The 19182-nt window shown below is 35.9% G+C and overlaps 1 protein-coding gene across 1 annotated transcript in view; it reads right to left on the bottom strand.

Moving 5' to 3' along the window:
• The window catches only part of ERC1 (ELKS/RAB6-interacting/CAST family member 1), a 313654-nt gene that overhangs the window by 79755 nt on the left and 214717 nt on the right, over positions 1-19182 (bottom strand). The window contains exon 13 of the mRNA XM_043966008.1: positions 18886-19030. Within this exon, the coding sequence (XP_043821943.1) occupies positions 18886-19030 (145 nt within the window). The remainder of the gene's footprint in view (positions 1-18885; positions 19031-19182) is intronic.

Raw genomic sequence — 19182 nt, 5'->3', positions numbered from 1 at the left:
AAAGCAAACTATTTTATTCATCTATGCATAACCTTCCACTCAGTGAATACCAATATTAGAGCTACACTCTCAAAGAGATGAAATGAGAGGGAAAGGACTTATATGTACAAAAGTATTTATAGCCACCAAGAACTGGAAACTAAGGGGATACTCCTTAAGTGATAATATATGAATGTGATGAAATACCATTATGCTTCAAGGAAATTATGAAGGGGATGGTTTCAGAGGAATCTGGGAAAACTTGTATGAATTGATAGAGTGAAATGAGTAGAATTAGGAGAACAATTTATATAATAAAACCAATAGTGCCAAGACAGACAACGCTGAAAGACTTAAAGGCCCTTTCCTTTGGTTGGTTGGTCCCAACTCTCAAATTATAGAATTCTATCCTATTTATCCATGAAGGGGATTAACCTATGTGGAGAAGGAATTTATTGTCCATTTTTGCCCACCCCACCTGCCATATCAACTGCTGACAAACTGCCACCCTCCACTCCTTCCCTTCCCACAGGTTAAGTCCAAGAGTCCTGGGGGGAAACAGTGGGGTGTTGTAACACCAGTCCATTCTCCAAAACTATAGTCCAAACGAACAACTCTTGTAGAGATGAAACCTGTGGATATTCAAGCCACTGCTACTAGAGAAAATAAGCTTCTCATCATCAAAGTTCTTGTCATTATTAAATAGTTCAATGGATATGGTTTTATCCATGGAAATAGCAATAAAGAAGATGGATAACCATACACTTTGCCACTGCACATTTCTTTATATGATCTATAGCTGAAAGCTCCTAAGTATTGTCTATCAGTATTAGAATGTGAGCTCCTTGAGAGCTTTGCACATAGGAAGGGGCTTAATGCATTTTTCATTTTCCTTCCTTCCTTCTTTCATCCATCCATCCATCCATTACATGCTTTAAAGCCCCATCCAAATGGCACATTGTTCCAGAAGCCATCCTTGATCTCCCATTGTAAAAACCTCCACACACTTTGTTTTACATTTCTTTACAGTTACTAGAAAAATAAATGACAAAAACCAAAAACAAATTAAAAAAACCCTTTCCTTTTGGCAGAGAAGTGGGAAACTGCCATATGGAATGCTGTATATATTGCCAGGTAAGTTTTTGGGAAAGTTCAAAAATTTATCCTTTTTTTTGCAGTGGGAAGAGTTGCTTAACTCATATTTCTCTAATTATATGTTATTTGGAACATTTTTCATATGGTTATAGATAGCTTAGATTTCTTGCTTGAAATTAGCAAGAATTTTGTTGTCATTATCGTTCCCTTTACTAGCCAGAAGTTTGTGCTTTGCTTGGTTAATTTTAAGGCAACCCTATCCCCACAGCTTCACTTTCCCTCAGTCTCTACCCCTTCCCTCAACTTTCCCTTATTTTTATTTAGTTATCTAATTCTTCTCTTTTTTTCCCCCATCCTCCTCTCTTCAAACTCCTTTTGTTGGCTAGTTTTTGTTCTATGATGAAATGTCCTCGTGTCCTAATTTGTATAGTACATTTCTACTCCTTGCCTTCCTCAACATAATTTTCTTTCCCATTTGCTATGCAACTTCCTCTCATCACACTAGGATGCCCCTAGGAGTTTCAATTTCCTTTCTTCTGAGGTAGAATGTCCACAGAAGGACAATATTTTCTTACTGGAAGTGTTCTCTTGTGCACCAACTCCTTACATATTGGACCTACTCCAAGTCACCCATTCTCATTACAGACTCTATCTCTAGTCCTCATGGAAATGATCTATGTTGGTGCCTCTTCCCCTTAGTGAATGGAGACCTTCAACTGTCTTTCCTCATTTTAGTTCTGTCCTTTGCCAAATAACCCATTCTCCAGTAGTCACCCTCCTTGCTGAGAAACTACAGAAAGTATTTTCTCTTTATTGTTTAACAATTAAATTGATTGAGATACATGACACATTTCCTATCTTCCATTTCCCCCCACATATGTACCCTCCCATTCTGCAATTTATTCCCACAAAATACCTTTATTCATATGTATAGGAAGTTGTAGGGTTTAGTCCATAGTTTTTCAGGTCTGTTCTTTTACCTTAACTATTTAAATTTTTTGAAATACTGCTTTTATCATTAGTCCCTAAAGTACCTTTTATAAAGAAATTTCTTAATAGTCCCTTTGTTATTTCTTTAAAAAAAAAACAAAAAAAAACCAAAAACCCAACAAACCCAAATGTCTCTAGTTTTCTTTCCTTTGAATAGTCTTTAAAGATAGGGTTATTACTTATTCTTTTCTTGGTAATTGTGTTTACCTGTCTAATGCTTATGTTTCGGGTGTTTTTAAACTGAATAATCTATACATATTTTTTATTTTGTGGAGAAATAACTCAAATGACTTTTTCATTGAACATTTATCTTTTTCACTGATAATTGCACTCATGTTGGGAGGGTATTACATTTTGGTTTGCATAATGAGTGAGTATCCCTGCTTTTTTGGAATATATTCCATTCCTTTCTGATAGGAGTAGGACAGTTTTGTGTTACTTGAATTTCCTTTCCTTTATATTTGAAAGCTTTTCTTTTGGTCACTTGTGGAATTTGTTCTATGTCGTTGCAGTTGTTAAATTTAATCACTATATATCTTGGAGTGTGGAACAAGGGAATTTGTTTCCCACTTTTATTTTTATTTATTTTTTAAATTATAAAAGTTTTTTTATTGTTTTCCAGTTACATGTAGAGATAGTTTTCAACACTTGTTTTATAAGATTTTGAGTTCCAAATTTTTCTCCCTCCTCCCTTCCCTCCCCCCTCCAAGACAGAAAGCAATCTGATATAGTTCATCACATTAAACATATTTTTACATTAGTTATGTTGTGAAAGAAGCAGAACGAAAGGGGAAAACCGCAAAAAAAAAAAAAAATAGAAACAGTATGGTTCAATTTGCATTCAGATTCCACAGTTCTTTTTTTCTGGATGTAGAGAGCATTTTCTATCATGAGTCCTTTGGAATTGTCTTGGATCATTTTACTGCTGAGAAGAGCAAAGTCCATCACAGTTGATCACTGCACAATGTTGCTGTTACTATGTACTATGTTCTCCTGGTCTGCTCACTTCATTTAGCATCAGTCCACTTAAGTCTTTCCAGGTTTTCCTGAAATCTGCCTGCTCATCATTTCTTTTTTTTTTTTTAATTTAAAATTTTATTTTCCCAAATTACATGTAAAATTAAAATTTTGACATCAATTAAAAAAAAATTGTGTCAGGAGCTCTGAGCACTTAATGCCTTTTCCTCCACCCGTTCCCCCCAGCCCCCATCATTTCTTATAGTACATTACATTCATATACCACAACTTGTTCAGACATTCCCCAATTGATGGGCACCCCCTTGATTTCCAGGTCTTTGCCACCACAAAGAGAGTTGCTATAAATATTTTTGTGCATGTGGGTCCTTTTCCCTTCTGTGTGATCTCTTTGAGATATAGATCTATTAGTGGTATTACTGGGCCAAAGGGTATACACAGCTCCATACCCTTTGGGCATAGGGACAAGGTAAATTTTTTTTTTTTTGGTGAGGCAATTGGGGTTAAATGACTTGCCTAGGGTCACACAGCTAGTAAGTGTTAGGTGTATGAGACCAGATTTGAACTCAGGTCCTCCTGACTCCAGGGCTGGTGCTCTATCCACTGTGCCACCTAACTGTCCCCGACAAGGTAATTTTTTGAAGGCAATTTGTGGATTCTTTCAATTGATGCTTTGTTTTCTAAATTTGTTCAGGTTTTTTGATGTCAAGGGTTATTCCTTAAGTTGTCTCTATTTATCTTGTCTTTGAGTTCAGTGTGTTTGGTTGATATAGAAATGATGTGTTCTAGGAGCAGGTAGGTGGCACAGTGGATAGAGCACTGGCCCTGGATTCAGGGGGACCTGAGTTTAAACCCGGCCTTAGACACTTGACACTTACTAGCTGTGTGACCCTGGGCAAGTCACTTAACCCCAATTGCCTCACCAAAAAAAAAAAAAGGAAGGAAGGAAGGAAGTGTTCTGTTAATATTGCTTCTCTTTTTCTAGATTGCCCTTTCAATCTTTTATTTATAATTTTTCTTCTTTTGTGAGGCTCTACGAATTCAAGTTTTCCTATGTCAGTAATTTTTGCTGTGCAGAAATTTTGCCATTTGTTCCGTTGTAACTTCTCTCAAGATTCTGATTTTTCTCTTAACCATTTTGGAATATTCTGCTTTAGTTCCATGTTTTCTTGGGATTCCATAGGGTTATGCATTTTATTAGGGTTCAATAGTTTTGATTTCTTTTGTTTTATAATACTTAATTAGAGTGGTTTATAATCTCTTATGTGTCTAGATACTCAACTTCCCTTCTAATTTTACTAACCTCTGTTGAATTATCTACTATAAGTTTTTAACTGAATTTTCTTCCTCTTGAGGTCTTTATTGGTTCCCCCACTGTTATTCTTCTGTTACTTACTGTCTCTTCTTTTATTGGTGAGTTTAACCAGGCTGGATCTCAAAGCTGTATCAGCCTCCTCATATGTTGAGAATCTGATTTTCACTAGCTTAAGTCCCTACTCCAAGAAACTTCTAGGGAAACAGGATTGGCTACAGCTGAAATCCAGTCTCCTTTTCTTCAGGCCCAGTATAAATCTGCATGCTGTCCTGCTGCCCAAGTTTCCTTTGTTCTTTAGTTCTCTGTTTGTCAGAGTCTGCCAATTTTTTCAAAACTTGGGGGAAGGTGAAATGGATGTTCTGGGTACCATTTTTTAGTTTTGGGGTTCCCTAATAGGTGCTATTCCAGTAAGCAAGAAACCCAACTTCTCTCCCCCATAACTCCCCCTCTTCCGTAAGTAGCTGGGTAAAGTTGAGGTGTGAGGCTTGTTGCAACAAGACACTGGGGGAAGGACAGGGATAGGTATTAGATGAGACTGCTGCAAGAGGGAAATTGCCTGAATGGGTTGCCAAGTACAACTCATTGTTACTGTTTGGTTTGTGTATCCTGCTGGAACATGGATGGAGGCTGTTAGGAAAGGGGTGCTGAATGAATACATCAAGGACTAACATTCTACGATGTCAATTTATAAGGTTACCTTGATGAGCTTCTTGCTTTATTTTCTGTAGAACAGGTAAAATTGCTTTACCTTTGGTGCATAATTCCTCTTTTTTTTAGGGGGGAAGGTTGGGGAGTTAGTAGGGAATATAGAAAATGTCTCACCCTACATGCTGTTGGCTGTGTAAACCCTGGGTTTATTCCTTTGAATATTCCCTGTTAAATTTTATCTTATTAGAGTTAAGCAATGCTCTATCCCATCAAGATTTTTTTGGATATTGAAAATATCATTCAATGCATTAGCTATCTCTCTCTTTTTTTTTGGAGGGGCAATGGGGATTAAGTGACTTGCCCAGGGTCACACAGCTAGTTAGTGTCAAGTGTCCGAGGCCGGATTTGAATTCAGGTACTCCTGAATCCAGGGCCAGTGCTCTATGCCACCTAGCTGCACCCCCATCTCTTCACAGCAATGTGCAATCTACAAATTTGATAAATATGCCATTTCTGCCTTTATACAAATCATAGTTAAAAGGTTAAACAGCACAGGCTCAAAAAGACTCCTGGGGGGCCTTCAAATGAACATCTCCTGTCAATCTGACATATAATCATTAGCTCTTTCACACCAGTCATTCAACCAGTTCCAAATCTGTCTAACTGTACCATCCACTAGCTAAGCCCATGTCTCTCTATATTTATAGTATGAAATATTTCATTAAATGCTTTACTAAAATCTAGGTAAATTTTATCTATAGCATTCCCCTGAGTTTAGTGATATTGTCAAAAAAGAAAATGAGGTTAACCTGGAAGGACCCACTCTATATGAAGCCATGTGGACTTTTTATAATCATTTCCTCTTTTAGATGTTCACTAACCATCTCTTTAATGATCCATTCTAGAATTTTCATGGGAATAGAAGGTGAGATTTCTAGTCTATACCTGAATGCAACTGCACTTGTTTTTTAATTTTTTAAACTGAGATAATATTTGCTCTTTTTCAGACCTGCAGTACCTTGTATATTCAGTATGATCTTTTAAATATCCCTTCCAGCGATCTTTGTAATATCTCAAAATGTAGTTCATCAGGGTTGGGTGTCTTTTACAAAAAACAATTAGATGATGTCTTACTATCTATCTCCTTACATATCCTGGGAACCATATTCCTGTCATTTCTAGTGCAAATATTATTTTTTAGGAGAAATATCAGAAGCTAAACAAGACTTAAGAACCTCTGTGTTCTCACTGCTGTCAAATCCCATCCCCCTATTTCCTCCAAGCTGTGGTTCTTTTCCTCCTCCTAAATTCCTCTTTCACCTAATACAATGAAAACACACAACACACACACTCATGTACATTCACTCCATAACTGGCTTTTTGGCTGGCTGTTCTGACAATGAGATACTAATGGCCTATCACTTCATGCATGTTCGTGTACATGAGTGATGTAGCTTAAAGCTGATAATCTTGCTTAATTACCTACAAGTCAAAGACCCAAGGGAACAAACCCTTCTCTATAGTCACGATCATTCTAAAGTAGAAAAGCTGCCATGGGCTAAAGATTATAAATGAATCACAACAATGTTTTGATGGCAGCCTTTCTTTTGTTCTGTTTTTGTTTTGCTTTTTTTTTTTTTTTTAGTGAGGCAATTGGAGTTAAGTGACTTACCCAGGGTCACACAGCTAGTAAGTGTCAAGTGTCTGAGGCCGGATTTGAACTCAGGTCCTCCTGAATACAGGGCCGGTGCTCTATCCACTGCGCCACCTAGCTGCCCCTGTTCTGTTTTTAAGTGTTTCACTGATGTACTTTTTGTTGTTGTTGTTTTTGGTGAGGCAATTGGGGTTAAGTGACTTGCCCAGGGTCACACAGCTGGTAAGTGTTAAGTGTCTGAGGCTGGATTTAAACTCAGGTCCTCCTGACTCCATGGCCGGTGCTCTATCCACTGAACCACCTAGCTGCCCCACTGATGTACTTAAAAAAAAAAAAAGAAGCAGATTTACTACCCAATGACTCTTTCCCTCCCTGGGAGAGAAATACAGTCCAGAAATAAGTACAGTCAAGTAAAACAAATTATCTTAGTAGATCTCTAAAGGCAAATCTAGGTATAATGCCTAACACTGAGCACATACTAACAACTCTGTTACCCCAGAGGTCAATTTATACCTGGTGTAGTTTTGCAACTTCAGTGTTATTCTTTCTTTCAAACTAATTAATCTATGTAAATAAGGATATGATAGTTACATAACTAGCATGAAAAATACAGAAAAAGAAATGAATAAGCATAATACCAAATAATGACAAATGAGTTAGGAGAAGGTTGGTGGATCCAATCCAGTGCTACATTTGACACATCACTGCCAGGTTGAAGTAAACAACATAAATAGTCAAAATACAAAAACCTAATCAAGTTGACAAATGATACATTCTTGACAATTCCTGAATTTTAATTTCCTAATATAGTATGTACTTCCAAGTCCTGGAATTCTGCTGGTCTTAATGCTTGTTTTAGCTTCTTAATCTGGGTGGGTGTACCACAGATAAAATGGTATTAATTTAATCTGACTTTCTGGTTTTCACTTGATCTTCCCAAGGTGAACATTACTCCTTCCTCCACTAGAGGTTTATCTAATTATGGGTTGACCTTACCTGGGCATAAATTGATACTAGTGCTTTACCTTGTATAGGGATCTTCCAGAGAGGGCAGCAACAAAATCCATACTGAAAAACCCCCCAAAACCTAACATTACTACATTTTAAAACTAAAATATGTAAGTTTATATTCAGAGTGAGAAGGGGATGGGCCAAAAATTATTCCCTACAAGTATCAAGCATGTCTTGTTGTTTGGTCCTGGGTATTGGCTGATTTTGTTTAACTTTCTTTTTCTTTTTCTTTTTTTAGTGAGGCAATTGGGGTTAAGTAACTTGCCCGGGGTCACACAGCTAGTAAGTGTTAAGTGTCTGAGGCCGGATTTGAACTCTGGTACTCCTGACTCCAGGGCCGGTGCTCTATCCACTGGGCCACCTAGCTGCAAAGTTAAACAAACTTTCAAAATAAATTTTCAAAATATTTTCTTTTTTACATCACTAAAATTTCTTCTATTATCCTTTTTACTCTAGCTTTCAAGAGAGCTATTCAATATAACAAATAATGGTTTTAAAAGGAAAAAAAACCAACAAAACTAATCAATACAGGCATATCTCATTTTATTGTGCTTTGTTTTATTGCACTTTGAAGATACTGTGTATTTGTTTTTTTAAACAAATTGAAAGTTTGTGGCAACCTTCCATTGAGCAAGTCTGCTGGCACCATTTTTCCAACATCATTTGCTCACATCATGTCTCTGTCACACTGTGGTAATTCTCACAATACTTCAAGCCTTTCCATTATTATTATATGTTATGGTGATCTGTGATAAGTGACCTTTGATATTAGTATTGTTATTGTTTTGGAGTGCCATGAACTGCACCCATACAAGATGGTGAATTTAATTGATAAATGTTATGTGTGTTCTGATTGCTCCACCAATCGGCTGTTCCCCCATTTCTCTCCTTTCTTCAGGCTTCCCCATTCTCTGAGACACAATGATATTGAAATCAAGTCAATTAATAACCATTGTAGAATGGCCTCTAAGTGTTCAAGTGAAAGGAAGAATCAATCAATATGGCAAACTTCATTATTATCTTTAAGAAACTGCCACAGCAATTGCAGCCTTCAACAATCACCATTGCTGATCAGTCAGCAGCCATTAACTTAGAGGCAAGACCCTCTAGCAGAAAAAGATTATGACTCACCAAAGGCTCAGGTGATAGTTAGCATTTTTAGCAATAAAGTATTTTTAAAATTAAGGTATGTATGTTGGATATTTTTTAGACATAATACTATTGCACACTTAATAGACTAAAAGATAGTGTAAACATGACTTTTATATGCACTGGGAACCCCCCAAATTCATGTGACTTGTTTCACTGCAATATTTGCCTGAACATGAATAAAGCTTGACAACATATGCAATGTACCACATCTATGGACCTTCCATTTCTGCAAAAGAGTTGGGTGAGGGTGCCTTCTACTATTTCTTCTTTGGGGTCATTCTCATTCTTTTAAATTTTACAATATTCACTACTGATTTGCTTTGTTGCTGTTCTTTCTATTTTGTTGTAGTCATTGTGAATTTTGTTTGCTTGGCTCTGCTTACTTTATTGTAAATCATTCTACACTGCTTTGTATTCATTATATTTATCATTTCATTCAGTGCAGTAATATTCTATCACATTCATGTGCTAAAACTTATTTAGCCATTACCCATTTAATATGCATTGACTTTACTTTTAATTGTTTGCTGCCAAAAAAGTATTGCTATAAATATTTTGATATGTATGGGGACCTTCTTATCAATGACTTCCTTGGATTATAAACCTAGGAATGAAAATTCTTGGTCAAAGGATATGGAAATTTCAGTCACTTTATCTGCATAATTGCAAATTGTTTCCTAAAATGGTTATAATGATATACATGTAGGTCCATCAACAAAGGATGAGTGAAACTATCATTCCACAACTACTCAAATACTGTCTCCTCCCATCTTTCTGCATCTTTGCCAAATGGTTAGATGGCAAATAAAATTTCAGATTTGTTTTTAAATTTGAATTTCTCTTTGAGAAATTTTCTTTTTGAGAAATTTGAATTATTAGTGATTTGGAACATTCTTTTATATAGTTAATAGTTATATCTGCCAGATTGTTTTCCAGTTTTCCCAAGGCATTTTTTTCAAATAGTTAAGTTTTTCCTAAGTAATTTGCTTTCTATTTCATCAAACACTAGGTTACTGAGTTACATTATTTGCCTGGTCTGTACCACTAATCTACTTCTCTTATTTTTAAACCAAAGTCAAATGATTTTGATGACTACTTCTTATAATATAGTATGAGGTATTATTCCCCAGAAAGGGCCGTTCTCTATTCATCCTTGCTTTTAAAATTTATTTCCCTTGTTACTATAGATCTTTTTTTCTTTTTGTCAAATGAATTTTACTATTTTATTGAATTCTGTAGGATATTCTTTCAATAGTTTGAATGGTGAAGCATTAAAATTGCAAATTAACTTTGGTTGTATTGTCATTTTTGTTGTATTGATGCGGCCTAATAATGAGAAAAAACTGTTCCTCAAGCTATTTAGTTGTTTGTTTGTTTTTCTTAGAGAATAAGTATCTTATGTGCCCTGGTGAGTTGCTTCCCATATTTTGGAAACATTTGGAATGAGACTTTCCCTCTTATGTTTTGCTGCTGTTGTTATTACCATTTGTTGTTATAAATAAACCATCATATCATTAGCAAATAATCTTATCTCCTTTTTACCTATAGTAATACCTTTAATTTCTTTCTCATTTTAGGGCTACTGATAACATTTACAGAAACAAGAAATAACAGCAAGGGGACTGGGTATCCTTGTACTCCTGTTGGTTTTAGACAGATACTTCTTATATTTTTAAAAAGTCCTTCCCTCATTGCCCCGCAAAAAAACAACCAAATAAATAAAATAAAATAGGGGGCAAGTAGGTGGTACAGTGGATAAAGCACTGACCCTGGATTCAGGAGTATGTGAGTTCAAATCTGACCTCAGACACTTGACACTTACTGGCTGTATAACCCTGGGCAAGTCACTTAACCCTCATTGTCCGGCAAAATAAATAAATAAGAAAATAAATAAAAGTCTTTGTATGCTTTGCCTATACTTTGCAGATTTTATCTTTAACAAAAGTAAGTGTTTTAGTTTGTCAAGGAATGTTTTTGCATTTATTGAGATAAACATGTGGGTTAAGGAAGTTCTGGCTTTGATTATGATTAATTATGCTATTTTTTAAAAAGTTAAACGATCTTTATATTCCTGGTTTAAATCCAACTTGGTCATAATGTATGATTTATTGGATGAACTGTTTGTAGATTTTCTGGATGGGATTTTATTTACAATATTTAAATCAATATTAAAGATATAAGTTTATAGGTCTCCATAGTTTTATTTATATTAGGCCTATATTTGTCTCATTAAAATGAATTTAGTATATCATGGAAAGGGGAAAGGGACTCACATGTACAAAAATATTTATAGCTGCTTTTTATGTGGTGGCAAGGAATTGGAAGTTGAGGGGATGCCCATCAATTGGGGAATGGCTGGACAAGTTGTGGTATATGAATACAATGGAATACTATTGTGCTTTAAGAAACGATGAGCAGGAGGAGTTCAGAGAAACCTGGAGGGTCTTGCATGGGCTGATGATGAGTGAGATGAGCAGAACCAGAAGAACATTGTACACAGTATCATCAACATTGAGTGTTGATCTACTGTGATGGACTATATTCTTCTCACCAATGCAATGGTACAGAAGAGTTCCAGGGAACTCATGATAGAAGAGGATCTCCAAATCCAAGAAAAAAAAAAAGAACTGTGGAGTATAGATGCTGAATGAACCATACTATTTCTTTTGTTTTTGGTGCTGTTGTGTTTTTTTTTTCCTATTTTGAGGTTTTGCATCATTGCTCTTTTTTTCTCTTATAACAGGACTAATGCAGAAATAGGATTAATGTTATTATGTATATATATATATACGTATATGTATATAGATATAGATATATAGATATAACCTATATCAGATTACCTGCTGTCTAGGGGAGGGGGGAGGGAGGGAGAAAAATCTGAAATTGTAAAGCTTGTATAAACAAAAGTTGAGAACTATTTTTATATGTAATGGAAAAAATAAAATACCTTATATGTAAAAAAAAAATGAATTCAGTATAGGACCCTCTTAATTCTGGAGATTAATTTGTGTAGTATTGGAATCAACTTTTTATCCAGCCTCAGACACTTAACACTTACTAGCTGTGTGACCCTGGGCAAGTCACTTAACCCCAATTGCCTCACACACACACACACACACACACACACACACATACACAAAAAAAATTCCATAAAATTCTCCATCATGATCAGGAATTCCAACCCCTTTGTCTTGGAAGTTTGTTTAGCTAATTCTATTTTCTTTTCTGAGACAGGATTATTGCCTTTCTGTTCATCTTTGTATTTTATATTTTTTAATCCATTCCTCTATTTTTTTTCATTCTTAGTTTTATTAGCATATAATTGTCTCTTCAGAACTGGTAGGTTCTGGGCAGCTAGGTGGCGCAGTGGATAGAGCACCAGCCCTGGAGTCAGGAGGACCTGAGTTTAGGTCTGGCCTCAGTCACTTGACACTTATTGGCTGTGTGATCCTGGGCAAGTCACTTAACCCCAATTGCCTCACCAAAAAACAAAAACCAAAACAAAAAACCAAACCAAAACAAAAAAGAACTGGTAGGTTCTGCTAATTTTTAAAAAATTCTTCCAATTTTGTTGTAATTTCCCCTTATTTGCTGTATTATTGATTTGATTTTTAAACCTTTAATTTTTATTCAGATTGGTCAAAAAATTTATCAATTTTGTTAGTTTTTTCAAAGAGCTAGCTTCTAATTTTTATCACTTCTATAGGGTTTTTTTGGTATCTAATTTGTTTTCCCAATTTTTAATAACTCCTCTTTTATGCTTACGTTAGGTTTACTTATTTTAGAATTTTTTAGTACATATTCGGTTACTTAATTTTTGCGATTTCTTTTTTGTTAAAGGATGTTTTATGGATCTAAATTTCCCCCCAAGAACTGTATTAACTGCATTCCAGAAATTTGGTATATTCATCATTATCATTTTTTTTTTGCATAATCATTCACTGTTTCTGTGATTTGTTCTTTGATACACTTGTTATCTAAGATTCTGCTGTTAAGTCTACAGGTAGGTCTGTGTCTTTTTGTTTGTAGTCCCTGAACTGATCAGTATTTTTTATTACATTATGAGATTTTGTGGGCCGGGGGGGGGGGGGGGGGAAGAGGATGGGACAATGAGGGTTAAGCGACTTGCCCAGGGTCACACAGCTAGTAAGTGCCAAGTGTCTGAGGCCGGATTTGAACTCATGTCCTCCTGAATCCAGGGCCGGTACTTTATCCACTGTGCCACCTAGCTACCCCATTTTTATATTATGGTCTGACATTTTAACATTTGTTTGTCATATCTCTGTTCCCTAATAAATGGTCAATTTTTATAAAGGTTTCTTATGGTTTTGAGAAATGTTTATTTGGCAGTAGCCTCATTTAGAATATATCACAAATCAATCCTTTAATTCTATTTTTCTAACAATTTGTTCGATTCTGTATTTTCCCTTTTGTTGACTTTCTTTTATATTTATTGAAAACTGGAAGAGGGATATTAAAGTCTCCTATTGTTGCATTATTCTCTAAGTCTTCTCAAAATTCAGTTAATTTTTCATTCATGAATATAGATACTAAGGTATTTGGAGCATATGAGTTCAATACTGATACCGCTCTGTCTATGATTCGTTTCAGCAAATGTTATTTTTATTTATCTTTTCATGTTGTTAATTTTTGCTTTCTGATAGCATAATAGCAATTTCTGCTTTTTAAATTTACCTGATGCAAACTAAATTTTGTTCCAGTCCCTCATTTTACTCTGTACGTTTCTTTTTTTTTTTTAATTGTGTTTCTTGGAACAGATCGTAGGTTTAAAAAAAAATCCAATGTCACTTTTTTCATTTTATTGGATTATTTAACCCATTCACATTTAAAGCTATAAAAGTTAAGTTTGTTTTCCTACATTTGTTTCTAATATTGTTCTTTTCTTTTTTGTTCTTTTTCCTTTGTAAAGATAGTATGTTTTCTCTTCAGGTTTTTTTTTCCCCTTAATCTACCTTAAGGGAACACTGTTCCCACAGAATGAATTCCCACCCTGAACTCCTTCCCCCTTTTGTCACCTCTTTCACTAATTTTGAATTTTACTTACTTAATATACTAATTCAGTTCTCTTTATTTCTTTTATCTAAATATGTAATTCTTCATCTTTTTCCTTTCTGTAAGTAGTTTCTTCTCCTCCCCTTCATTTTTTTTTTGTCTGTTAGAGTTTAGAAAACTTTTTGCCTTACCACCTTTCTTCTTATCAGCTGCCCCCAGGAACTCTGATTACCTTTCTCCTGAGTCAGGATGCTGTCCATAAAGGTAACCAAACCCCTACAGATTATATTAATTTAAAATCCCTATGCCCCTCTTTTTTCTCCCTTTTTGGAAGGGGGGGATTTATTACTTGTGCCTGTTTTGGTTGCTGTATAATTTGTTATTCTTGGGTTTCTATTACCTGAGTTGCTTGCAAAGCAAATTATTTACTTATGTCTGGGGTTTTACCTTTATTTTAAAAATCCTTCAAATGATTATCCTTTATTGATCAATCATGCTTTTTGGTTGATTGACGTTTTGGCTCAACTTTATGTCACTTTGGGTTGTATCTCAAGTTCCTCTGCTTTTCCAAATACATTATTCTATTCCTTTATATGGTTTCATTGGGTATAGATTAGCACTCTGCCATTTGTAGTTCCTTTCCTTTCCTTTATATATGAAGGTCTTTCTTCTGGTCACTTATAGAACTTGCTCTTTATCATTCAAATTGTTAATGTTAACTAATATGTGTTTTGGAGTTTGCAGCACAGGTTTTAAATATTTTTTTTTCCTCTGGAAGAGAACTTTGCATTCTTTTAATGGATACTCTAATGTGTTCAGAAGTTCTGGGTAGTTTTCTTATATAATGCATATTATTTCATGCATTATAAAAGTCAGGTTTGTTTTTTTTTTAAAACTTTTCTTCTGGATGAGGTACCTTAGTTGTCTTTACACATCCTATATTTGATGTCAATGTGTTTTTCTTGTACTCAGATTATTTGCTCTTTTAAAGCCTTTTGCTTTTCTTCTTTTAGAATGCCCTTCACTTTTGTGTATTTGCATTTCCAATTGGTTTTTTTTCCTCTTTTGTTTCTTGTCAAGTTCTTCTATTCTGCCAACTTTTTGTGGTTGGCAGGTCATAAATTCCACTCACACACTTCTTGTTTCTTGAACCAAATGGAAACATCATGCTGAGATATCATGCTCTACTGGAAATGTACAGGGTCCTCCACCTTATCAGGTACTGATTCATTTCCAATTTGCTTGCAATATTTATCCAGAGACAATTAGACTTAGTAAGATATTCTGAACGGCATCTTACCTTCTCTTATTAATGTCTTCCCAGTTGATTTATCTACTAGTGCCCAAGGTTTTAAAATTAGTTTTTTTTTCTTCCTGAGATCATTAGACATTTCAGTCATTTTTTCCTTTTAATACTCTATTGCTCACTTTCTGACTCTTCCCCTTTGATGATGGATTCCTCTAAGGGTAGGATCTCAAAACTATCTCAGTCTTCTCTCACACTGGGGAATTCACTTTTTGCCATGGTCCCTGCTTCCAGTGACTTCTGGGAGGATAGGACTAAGTCCCACTGAATGGCAGTCCCTAAACCTTCAGTCCTGGTGGATCCTCATTTTCCTCACATTCTCCTCTAAACCAGAAACTGCTGAGTGGAGTGGGGTGGGGTGAAGAACTAATTATTATTGCTTACTTTAACAGAATAACGTCATGACAGCAGGGCCAGTATGTGCTGGCAGAGACTGTATCAGCAGGAAGAGAATTGCTAAGTGGAAGCCATAGCATAAGCCCCTGGGTCCTTGTTGTACAACCCTGCCAGAGTCTAGGGGCTAGTGGTGAAGAGGGTGCTGGGTAAACATGGTAAGGATTATCCTTCTCTGCTGTTAATTAATTAGGCTGTTATTTCTGAAGGGTTCTTGATATCTAAGTCTATGGAGACAGCTGCAATTACCTTGTGTATTATTGTTTTACAGTATCTTGAGAGGTCACGAGAATCACAGAAAAAAAAATCAGTTGATTTTCTATCTTTTTGGTCATTTGACCTACTTTCTTGTGAAAATCCCAGATTTTAGGGCAGAAAGGCATCTTCGAGGTCATCTAGCCTAACACTTCATTTCACAGTCAAGGAAACTATGTCCCATTGAGGATAAGTCACTCATCCAAAGTTGCAGAAATATTAAATGACAGAGACAGGACACAGAACTCAGATCCTCTGACACTTTGTTGGAAAGGAGGACTTATCAGGAAGGAGTCAGGATATAACTACACATAACTGATGTTAAATCCAAATCCAATTTCAAAACATTTTTAAAAGTAAAACTAAATAAAACAAAGAGGAACCTTTTTAGCATTGAGCTTTCTAATCTCTGAAATTAACTAAAACTCTAACCCACCTTTTAACAAATTTTACAACTCTACTGAAAAAACAAGACTTTCAAACTGTAGCAATTATTATATGAAAATTATAAAAATCTTTACTTAAAAAGGGAAAAAATACTCAGAAAGATCACCTTGTGAAAGACTGCCACTGAATAGATTATATTAATGACATAAAGAATTCTCTCTAGTTTTACTTAATTCCATTGCTGGTGCTGGCTTAACAAGCACAGCAGGCCATGACTTATAATCTGAACATACTGGCTGGCACGCACCACAGCACATCTGGACTTTATTAGACAACCTTTAGCTCTGTTTTCTTGCATTGACCCTCCCTCTTTCAGAAAAAGTCTCCCCAGTGACTGCTTTGCCATAAATGAGTCAGAGAGACAAACTACCCTAGGGGTGGTGTGTGAATAAATCAGGACCACGTTAGATAATGACCTCCACTTTTTAAATCCTTTCCCCGCCTACATCTCATGATGGCAATGGCCCCACGTGAATGCCAACAACCAACCAGGATTCAGATGTTCCATTTACTGGAAAGCCTAGTCCAAGTTAATTCTGTGTTAGGATTCTGTAAGGAAATGTCTCTAGATGGAGACACATTCTTGCAATTCAAGTCTAGGAGCTTTAAATTAAAACAACATTGATGCCATATCTTCTTTCCAAAAGGCCTCTCCCTCATCCAAGCTTTAAATACATGCTCTTAGAGAAATTAAAGAATCAAAATGTCTTTGGCAGAAATCTCCTTTCTTTGCTTTCATATAAACCCAGATGTATTGTAAGTGGGTAGGATTGTGAAACCATGCATGGGAGAGGGAAAAAAAAGCACAATCTGGAGAAATCATCACAGTTCCCCTCAGAACTGTTCCAGCTTCACCCTTAAGTGGATAATATTGTTGTAGGATTTGAGACATTCACATATAGTAAGTATATATGAATTTAGAATTAATTGAGAATTGCCATATAGTTAAATTTAGAATTTTGTGGTAAATTTATTTGTTTCCTGTCCAACATATTAAAGTTCTTCCAGAAATCCTTCCTTCTTTCAAACTTCACTATTACTCTTAAAGGACACTATATTACAGTAATTCAGGTTTATGATATTAGAGTCATCCTTGACTCTTTACCCTCTCATTCCCCACATCCAATGTTTCCAATTCCTGTTGGTTTTACTTTCATCACATATCTAGGATATGGCTTTTTAGTCTTCCAATACTGTCACCACTTTAATGCAGGGCCTCATTTCTTCATGCCTGGACTACCACAATAGCCTAATGCTAGTCTCTCTGCTTCAAGTCTCTCCTCATTCTGGTCTATCCTCCAATCATCTGTCAAACTGATCTTCCTAAACCACAGATTTAACCTATCACTCCCAATCACTAAATTCTCTTGGTTTCTTACTACCTCTAGGACCAAATATTAAATACCCTGTTTGGCACTTAAAACTCTTTACGATCTGGCACAATCCTACCTTTCGAGTTTTACTGCAATTTACTAACCCCCGTATACTCTGTAATATATTGAGAGGGGCCTCTTTGCAGCTCCTTATATAAGAAACTCTATCTCCCAACTTTGGGCATTTTCATCGGCTATTCCTCATTGCCTAGAATGTTCTACATCTTTATCTCTACCTCCTGTCTTACAAGACTCAGCTAAAACCCTATCTTCTACAAGAAACCTTTCTCTCCAAGATCTTCTCCAATTTCTCCTATATATATCTTGTTTGTATATAGGTATTTGCATGTTGTCTCCACCATGAGATTAGAAGATCTTTGAGAGCAGGGATTGTCTTTGGCACAATGCCTGGTATATATTAAGTGTTTAAAAAATGCTTGTTGACTGGTGTCTTGACATTATATATACATACCAATGTGGCATAAGGGTAGTTCATCCGTTATACATTGCTCTTACTTTTTCTAATCATACATCTTTCTTTTTTTTGCTTTATGATGTCTTTTGTTCTTTATACCACAATCACTTTCTATTACTTGATATAGCCTCCCTCACCTTTTCTGACAGTCCAGTGAAGCCTCTAGACTCCTCAGAATAATGTTTTAGGGGCAGCTAGGTGGCCCAGTGGATAAAGTACTGGCACTGGACTCAGGAGGACCTGAGTTCAAATCTGACCCCAGACACTTGACACTTACTAGCTGTGTGACCCTGGACAAGTCACTTAACCCTCATTGCCCCCCCCCCCAAGAAGAATGTTTTAAAATTAAAAAATAAAATAGGCTTACAAAGGAAGTCAATTACACTGAAATACAATTCAAAATATTTTTGCAAAAAAGTTCATGGACCCCAGGTTAAGAGCTTCTGTTCTAGAGTAAACAGATAGGGTATAACTTTTTACCCCCTTAATCCAGCAGTAGCACAAAATGTATTGAGGTAGGTACCTAGGAACTTGTGGCTGTGCTTCTCTAGAAAACCATACATATCAGATTCAGAGAAAAAAGATCTGTAATAAAGATGAGCTCATTTATTTACAAAGGCCAACTTGGCATATGTAATTAGAAATGAACTATCTGAGACGTATGGCACTTTAAACCAGAGGGAGGGAGGGAGGAAGGAAGGGAGGAAGGAAGGAAGGAAGGAAGGAAACATTTTGGAATGAAATGGAGACATAGCTCTAGAGGGCCCTTCTCCAATTTGATTACCACTGTTCCTTTAGTCATACCTGCTGTTTAAGTTGCTGCACCAGACGATCCTTCTCACGTTTCAGTGCAGCTACCTCATCTTGGGTCTTCTTCTTGGAGGATGAAAGTTCCAAAAGAGCTATGTTGGCATCTTTTTCACTAATGGCAGCAAGGAGAGCTTCTTGCCTACAAAAGAAAGTACAGAGGCTATTAATACTCTGAACAGCACAAGATTTTTTTTCCTCCCAAGTCAAGTGTTCATTTGGAACGGTTGTAAAACTGTCACTTGAATGTGGGGGGCCTTAAGCAAACTCTACTTTGCATCATATATTACATCA

Source organism: Dromiciops gliroides, chromosome 5 (assembly GCF_019393635.1).
Source record: "Dromiciops gliroides isolate mDroGli1 chromosome 5, mDroGli1.pri, whole genome shotgun sequence".
In the NCBI taxonomy this organism is placed as follows: Eukaryota; Metazoa; Chordata; class Mammalia; order Microbiotheria; family Microbiotheriidae; genus Dromiciops; species Dromiciops gliroides.
Note: the sequence above shows the minus strand (reverse complement) of the source record. Positions and strands in the feature narration are given on the sequence as shown.